General features: G+C 39.5%; 1 protein-coding gene across 1 annotated transcript; it reads right to left on the reverse strand.

Moving 5' to 3' along the window:
* Nucleotides 1-968: 968 nt before the first annotated feature.
* LOC308323996 (transcription elongation factor 1 homolog) lies at nucleotides 969-8,470 on the reverse strand. Its single transcript, XM_080775889.1, has 4 exons — nucleotides 8,339-8,470; nucleotides 6,318-6,450; nucleotides 5,857-5,927; nucleotides 969-3,033 (listed from the first exon to the last, which is right to left on the reverse strand). Exons 2-4 carry the CDS (start codon nucleotides 6,431-6,433, stop codon nucleotides 2,969-2,971), a joined length of 252 nt encoding a protein of 83 aa, XP_080632015.1. The 5' UTR covers nucleotides 6,434-6,450; nucleotides 8,339-8,470; the 3' UTR covers nucleotides 969-2,968.
* Between the last annotated feature and the right edge of the window lie 714 nt (nucleotides 8,471-9,184).

The raw sequence follows: 9,184 nt of genomic DNA on the forward strand, positions 1-9,184 counted from the left end.
CAGTGTTGGACCTGTAAGGGTCCATTTGGTTGATGAGAAACGAGGATAACTTTTTTTTCAAAATTTAATTTTTTTTACACAAAGCACGCCAATTGTTGCAGCATACACAGATCTATTCAGGCCCATTCAATTAATCAATCACTACATTAGTTGCCTGTTCAATCTATCATCTTTTGTTTTACTGCCCATTATATGAAGCATTAACACATGTATTATTTTGTAAAATGACAACCATCTGTGCAGACTTTTTCTGGTTGGAGGACTATGAAAAACTGGAATTATGTTTTAGGAAAGGTACTTTTGCTTTGGCAGACTTTTTATGCAGGGCGTGGGAAATAAGGCAGAATGTTTTGTTTGTGTAAAAAAAAAAAAGGGAATATCAACAAAACATATCTGTTTATTGTACACAATGCAATATTGAATGCAATGATATGGTGTGTCCTGTAAGCCCATGTGGGCTGGGCGCCTTTGGTGCATGACACAAAAATAAAGAAATCTATCTATCTATCTATTCAGGCCCATTCAATTAATCTATCACTACATTAGTTGCCTGTTCAAAACTAAACTACACTTTATGAAATCATTGTTGCAGCCTACACACATATATTCAGGCCCATTCAGAACACATTTCCCAAATCTCAGTGATTTATCCACACATCGCTCTGTGTGTGTGTGTGTGGGCGTGTGTGTGTGTCGCGTCGCCCTCCAGCTGCAATTGCGAGTGTGCGCTGTGTGCAGGGCACACTACTGAGTTTAAAAACACAGCTGAAACATGAAGTGGAGTCTGTCAACTCCCGCAATTTCCTTCTTCCCATATTGCGCTGCAATGACACTGGGATGAGCAGCCCGAAGGGGGGCCAAATTCTAGTTAATTTAATCTCAAGAGGGAGGTAGGCTACTAGTGTGATTTAAGTACACTTTGGAAACTCGAAAAATAAATATAGAAATGTCAAATACGCAGATTTTATTTGTTCAAAAGTAGTTTATTGTACAAAAAAATAAACAAAATAAAAACAACAATCATCTAGTGGTATAAAAAAGGAAACTCAAAGAAAAAGCTTACTGGAACAAAGCAAATAAAACATAGCACTTTAAAGCTCCAATCCTGGATTTAATAATAATGTAATTTTATAATAAATCATTTTTATCCATTTGTAGGGTGGATTCTAGTAAGACTGGCACAACTGTGGTGGTTGGATACACACTCCTTACCCTGTGTATAGACCTGGAAAGCCTATATACCTTTAAATCTGGGAAAGCATCGGTGTCATTTTAGTCGTTATATCATTGCTGTCGGGCAGAAACCTCTCATCTATGTTTAAGATTTTTGTGTTTATTCGTAAATGAATGCCCTACTATTTGTTCATAGTTAATACTAGTGTCACACAAAAGTAGCAGATCTGGAAACGACGCGTTTTGTGCTTGTAGATCTGTTACTTTTGCTATTTTTAAAATTTGAATCCTGAAGTAACAGTTCCGGACATATGAGGTTCCCACCCGACAGACAGTACATGATTATTTATTTTAATAAAATAATATACCCTTTTCCAAATCAGCCTCAGGTCTAAATGGACAGTTACTGCACCTAATGTCATATCACAATATTTACATTGTATGCTATTTTATTGGTAACATAGTCAAGTTCAGAACACAAGACAAGACATGACACCATCTTTGTTTAGTTAAATATGCATGCGGAAATCTTGGATTGGCGCTTTAAGAAACTAAAGAAATGTCAAATAACAAAAGTTTTTAAAAAAGAAGAAAAAAAAGGCCATTACAATCAGGAATGGATAGTAAACTAACATAATATTACCATAAAAGGGACAACTGGAGTGTGCAACAGTAGGGGAACACCACAAATGGAACTTTCTCCATGCACACTGCATCCATTCACGAATGGCTAAGGGCAGATACTGAAAATGGAAATCTTGCCTTCAGGAAATGAAACACTGAATCCCTGAGTGTTCATTTAACTCAGAGTATACAAATGGAACCAAATGGACCCTTACCGGTCCATTTGGTCCCATTTGCACTAGACTTGGGCGATACTTGCTATTATCATATCAAGATTTTGGCCACTAAAATTGGCGATACACGATACAATCACCAGGGGGTGTTGCAGAGTAGTAATTATATCACAAGCACAGTGAAAACAATGACAGACATTGGATATGTTGGGGTTAGTCCCAAAGAAAATACTACCTTAAATATCTGCGTCTGTGAATGGTGAGAAAATAGGTATTACAGCATCATGTTCTGATGATCTTATCTTTAATATCACAATCCAAATCATAAGCATAACATCCACTATCCGCAACCTATGGAGCGTTTTGTGAAGGTTTATGGCGAACTGTGATGATGTGGGATGTCCAAACCATGGAAAAGAGAGAGTGTGAAATTCATCTCGGAGAGACATGCAGTGAATAGTTTATTACTTGCTTATTAACACTCGCTACTCATCTGCTTATTGGGCGGACATAGCGCTACCTACACCAGAAACCAGTCTGCATGCACAGTAGGGTGCATATTCTAGAGATTTTGTATAACATTATTAATAACGCATAATAACAAAATGTCTTAATTTAAGTGTGAGGGTAGAAAAAAAAATACAATCACCAATCAAGCCAAATTCAACAATCTCAGAGTTAAGTAAACACTGAGGATTATTTGAATGTGTATAGGCAGGTTTTTGGTCCTTCTCCAAATAATACATGATAAGTCCTGGCTCAGCCAGATATATGGGCTGTGATCAGCAATACAAGTGTTCCACACACAAAAAACATCATCCAAGTGAAAAGGAAAGAAAGGAAGAAAATAAATGTTCTCAGTCAAGAAATTGTCAACACTGGTGTTGCTACATACTGTAGAGCCAACTAAAACATACAACCTATGTCAGGTGAGCATTCAGAGAGATGGAATGTAGGTACATTTATATAAACGGGCAGCAGATCACAAGCAAATACAGCTACTGATTTGCTGCTTCACAGGCATCGATCCAATCACTGTAAACATCCACTGGCTCCGACAGATCTAGAAAACAAATGGTTAAGGACCAACCAGACTCAATATACAGGTAATAGGACTCTTTATCAAAGTGGTACTGAAACATTTTCATGTCAAGGATCCCCAATTAATGTATGTGGCCCCGGACCCCCACAAGAACATATTTTGCGACAGTGATGTTAAAGGGTAAGACCACTTTTTGAGAGGTTGTTTTCTTACCTTATTATGGGCAAACTAGTCCATTCCATGAGTTATTTCGCTCCGTTGTGTTATCAATTTAAGAAATAAAAAAGTCGCTCATTGACTTCCATTGTAACGGGGAAACAGCTCTCAAAGGCACTCTTTTAGCACATAAACCAATGAAACAAAAGCTGATTCTGACAGTTTATGACATCAGGAAAACTCATGCGGTTTTATTTTCGTCTATTAAGATAGATTTATAAAGTTACTATTTTAGTCGGAGATAGACTGCAGCGTTCCCAACACTCACGGGGACATCTTGCGGGGTTTCATTTGTAAACAAGTCTCCATGCTGTTTGAGATGCACTCAGCTGCAGCCTCGCGTATACGAGCAGTGCAGCCTCGCGTATACGAGCAGTCCCAGACACTTCTTCTGAAGTGTCTTCTAAAGTGTCTCCCTCAAACACGTCCATTGTGTATGTTTTTAGTGACAAGCGGACGAGATCAAATCCATTTGTTTACATCCCCCGTCATGGATCAACGGCATTCCAATAATACGCTTCAGGAGTGGTGTACAGTTTTGGTCCAATCAGATCGCTTTTTACTCAACGCGAAAAGCAGTGATTCGGTCGACGTAGGCATACTGTACCTACCGGATCTTCTTTCTACACAAATTAGTCAAAACAAGACAAAATGTTAATGTTTTATTAAAAATAAAACTGCATGAGTTTTTCATAAACTGTCAGAATCAGCTTTTGTTGCATTGGTTTATGTGCTAAAAGAGTGACTTTGAGAGCTGTTTCCCCGTTACGATGGAAGTCAATGAGCAACCTTTTTATTTCTTTTTTATTTCATAAATTGCTAATAAACACAACGGAGCGAAATAACTCATGGAATGGACTAGTTTTCCCATAATAAGGTAAGCAAACAACTCAAACCTCTCAAAAAGTGGTCTTACCCTTTAAAATCTAAATGTTTAAAAAAAAATGTGTACATTGTGTATGAGTAATTCCAGAAAACACTGCCCTAAATCACTGTGATTGCCTGCGATGTTGAATGCAGAGGGAGCACTCGTTCATGCACGAGGCTGTTCGGGGCAGGGACTCCCTCACCTTATGCCTTGCTTGTGGCTTGCTTGGGCACCTCTCATGACCCTCAAAAACCTTTGAGTGAAGAACTCCTCAAAGTAACTAGTTTGGAAAGCAACGTGTGTGCTGTCTCAATTTTTATAATAGTATACAAATAATTGGTATACTGTATAGTAATAGACCAGATTTCACCTTTCAAAACTTTATCCAACGATTTTGCAACCCATTTTTTCACCCAGTGTCAATTAGCTAATGTAATCCTGGGCGCTACACTTCCTCTGGTTGCTTCTTCTGTGCATGAGGAGTCCAAGCTGATTATTTTCACCTGACAGGGGGCGAGTGGAAGGAACACATTATTCCGACCAGTTCCTTTCCCCATCATCAGGCGACCTGGCTGGCCAGGGGGAGGTAATATTGAGACCTAGGGGACACGGGGTGAACATGCAAACTCCATACAGAAAGGGCCAACCCCGCCTCGGGTATGGGCACTGATGACAGGAGAGAACACACCCACAGCATCCCCAGCAGGAATCAAACCCAGGACCTTCTAGCTGTGAGGTGACAGCATTACCACTGTGCCACCGTGCCCCTAATGGATAGACCAGATTTCAGAGGTTAAAAATATGCATGACAAAACCCCTAGCATCTAGCCAGGGTCATTCAAACTTGCTATTAAATGTTATTTCTAATTAGTAATTACAGTGATTTCTTTATACAAGCTGGAACTTGCAGTATTTCAATGAACAAAATGACATTTTAACCAATCTGTATGGTAGAGTACTAGTACTGTATGTTCATACAATATAACTAGCACAGATTCTCTCCCTACACTTCCATTGAGAACCTTAGACCCTGGTGTCAGGCAAGGAAGCTTAAGGAAAGGTCATGGTCACGTGACTAGGCTGCGCCATGACACTTTCATGGGAGGCAAATCGCACACCGGAATTTCAATGAATACATAGCAGTGAATGGAGCCGGCTGGACCAGCTCGTGAACAAACATTATTTCTAAACAATCGGTTCAGGAATATAAAAGACATACCACAGGTTGTTTTCTAATCACTTTCATTTCGATGTGCACAGAGTCCACAGTAGGCCTACATCATTTTATTTGAGGATCTAAACAGCAGCAGGTATTGTTTCTGTTTCGCGAGATTTGGCTGCCAGACAGGAAACGGCGGACAGTCTCGCGATAGTTGGCACATTCAGAAACGTACTATTTGCTCTTTAGATATGAAATCACACAGTGTACACATAAAAAGCAACACAGCAGACAATAATGTAATGTGTTACTTTCCAGAAGTGATTACTTTACAAAGGTCTGTTATTCAGAAATAGTGTTTGTTCATGAGCTGGTCACTGAGCTCTTGTTGACTCCAGTGCATTCCACTGAACTTCCGGGTGTAGTTTGGCTCCCATGGTGCAACAAATCTGCCGTCTGGAATTGCATGATAGCTAAAATGACGTCGGTGACCGTAGGACATTACTGGTTGACAAGTAGTACTGCCTGATGGTCATAAGCCTGGCCAGCCAGTCTGGAATTGTATAAGACTTATAAGGTAATTGTAGCTTTAAAAGGATACATGTTATAGGAGTCTGGAACTCCTCCAAGCAAACAGTGCATGAAATAATTCCTGTGTTCCGAGTCCTTTCCCTAAAAAGGGGAAATGGTTGTATACATGTTGTTCATGCTGGTGGTGGTGGATACAATGTAATACAAACAAATGGATAAATACAAGATAAACACAAACAGAGGCTTATTTTATGTAAACATTTCAGCCCTATTAAAACATTTAAAAACAAACAAAGTGTTGCTGTAGAAGCTCACAACAATTTCAGCCCTTTTTGAAAAAGTCACCTACAATGACATACCGGTACACAACGAACATAGTATTGTTGGCTGAGTGGTTCAAATCTGGAAACATTGGCTGCATAATTGATGTATCGTCATCAAAAAGTGTCATGATGACCAATGCAGCCAAACAGTTGGGGGCCCTCTATTGGTCACGCATTAGACGTGCCATCATCATTGAGGTTAACTTACATTTTGACGTCACAGGACTTCTCGTGGTTACAGAACGGGCAGGTGAACTGGGTGTCCAGGTTGCCCGTCAGTTTCTTCTTGGGAGGTGGTTTTCTCTTGGACTTCCTGCGTCCCATTGTTGAGAGTTGTGGCTCTACAGAAGGTAAATAGACAGAATTATTTTAACAGCTGAACCTCTGAGCTGGGCAACGTGGATACAAAATCTATCACTATATTTCATACTATATTCTTGACCAAACACCGTGATATTGATATTGAGAGAATATTGTGGGGATCACATTATATTCACAAAGTATTGACAGATTCGGGGGGATTTCTGACTTTTATTTTTGTACAAGAACAATACAATGCACTGAACTTTTAATTACCAACTTTACTCCAAACTTGTAACTAATGGGTCAATGATACAGTCACTTCTTCCTCTGTATCACGTGTCTACTACGGTATTTCAGAATGCACCTATGTGCTTGAATTGCAACTGTGTGCATTGCTGGGGGTGCTGGATGAATATTTGGCCCTCATGTTTTCATGTCTTAATGGATTTGTTTTGATTTGTGTGTCCATTCAAGATATGTACATTTTAGGGGTCGGACAAAATGGGTACCTCAGGATACAATATCTGTGGCAATATTAGGCCCTCAATAATGATAATATCATATTATTTGATCTATTGTGATATTGCGATACTCAATATATTGCAAGAGATTTAATCAACGATATATCACGATATCTGTAACTGAAAAAAATAACCAGAAAATCTGGAATTATGTATTTATTCCAAAATCGTACAAGATTTTGTGTCACAAACTGGCCAATAAGTACATGCATCTTGTCAAACAGTAAAACACTGACTGCAACTTTGCAACTTGTCGACAACTTGTCTGTTCACAACAATGGGTACTACTACTACTAACTAATGAATATCATGATTTTCGATATATTGCCAGGAGGACGATACAATATATCGCGGGAGGAAGTATCGTGATATCGATATATTGGGACACCCCTACATTTCCAATCACCATCAATTGAAAAATAGCAAAATTTATTACATCGATTTCACCACCATTTTATACTCAATACTGACAAGGCGAAAACACATTAAGACGTTAAGAGTAAGACACATTTTCATGTCTTAACATGTCTTAACATTAACATTAATGTCTTAACATATTTATTCACTCACTTTGCTAAACTCAGAATTGCATCAGTATCCCTGAGAGATGATGACAGATTACACTGAACTTTTAACAGTCCAGCTGAGTTAAACTGTATTCTGAATTACATCTAAAAGGAGGCATAAACAAGTCAGTTAGTCATTCAAATAAATAAAAAATACTCATCATCATCATCATAAAGTAATTGGAAATAGTTATGCAGACTGAGATGGCCCGTACGGTTTAGATTAAGAACACTGATAGGCCTATTCAGTAATAACTTCTTTGTTGATTTGTCTGTAGGCTATTTTGTGGGTCATTGTCATGCCAGCCTTTTGATGGGGTCATTGGGGTGGAGAACGACTATGATTTATGTTGAGTAATTCTGATTCATGATGATGCCATCTATAAGGTAGGCTATATGCTGCAAGAAATGCAAGATGCTGCACTGTACTATTAACGTTGAAGGGCCGAATAGATAACGTGCGTGCTGTGTGGTCTGTGCAGGACGTCACGTAACTAAACAGTGACATTATTGTTTTGTAACTTATTTTATTTGCAGGCGTCACACACGCCACATGAGAGGGCCGTTAAAACAAGAGTTCCCTTTCTTGTCACTTACGGTAGTGATAACCAGCAGCAGTGTAGTGTACATTGAACTGCAGAGTAAACACTAAACAAAGCTGCAGCCAGGCTAGCAGGCTAACAACAGCTAGGATAAACATGGCCTGTGCTGCGATGCATTTTAGTTTTGGGGGGGGACAAGTTGGACAACTCTGGTCTGCGTGCACGTGCCTAACCTTCGCGCAAAACGTACAGGCGATCAATCAGCATTTTAAACCATCTACTGTCTGCTGTTCTTACCAAACGAATGGCTTCTGGCTGTTGGCGATGATGATGATGATGATGCTGTGGAAATTCAAGTAGATCCGGATGATGCAGCCATCACATCCCAGTCGGGTAGCGCGCGCTGTCTAGACACACACAGGAAGTGGGACGGACCCGGAGGTTACGTTGCTCAGCGCAGTGCCGAGCTAGCTGGCGCTGGGAGCTGGGAGGGATCAATTACAATAATAACGTTTTTAGGGGATCACTTCGGTTAATAGCACTTTGCAGACTGTATGTTGGATAATAAAGGTGTCTGCTGGCAGTGCTGGCTCTGACTGTCCTACCGGAGCATCCCAAGAGACCTTCTTCAAAGTCAAACAATCTTCATACATAGTTTCTGACACGGTTGTTCCCTGCCTGTCCACTAGATGTCCTCGTTGTTGCTTACTACAATCCTGTCACATTTTTTGCCTGGGAGAATAAATAAATGAATGATCTGCAAGATTCAAGAAGTTAAGACAAACTTGGTTTGTCAACCAAGAAATAAAGTGCCTTATATGTAGCCTAAACAATTATATTCAATTTCAATTCAAAGGAGCTTTATTGGCATGAGAAAAAATACGTTTACATTGCCAAAGCAAGTGTCAAAATATAAAAACAGTTGAAAATGTGGAAAGTATATACAGTTGGAGGAGGTACAGCATTTTGTAAACAGAGTCACATTGCATCGTTATATACATGTTAATATAGAGGGTCTTCCTCATCATCATTGTGCGTTGGAAAAGGAAAGGTGTCTCTCTCTCTCGCACACACACACACAGTTTCCGGAGACACCAGAGTTTTCTTTCCACATACATTTGATTGTTTAATTGTGATATTATC

Source organism: Protomyctophum bolini (genome assembly GCF_963924005.1).
Source record: "Protomyctophum bolini genome assembly, chromosome: 11".
Classification (NCBI taxonomy): Eukaryota; Metazoa; Chordata; class Actinopteri; order Myctophiformes; family Myctophidae; genus Protomyctophum; species Protomyctophum bolini.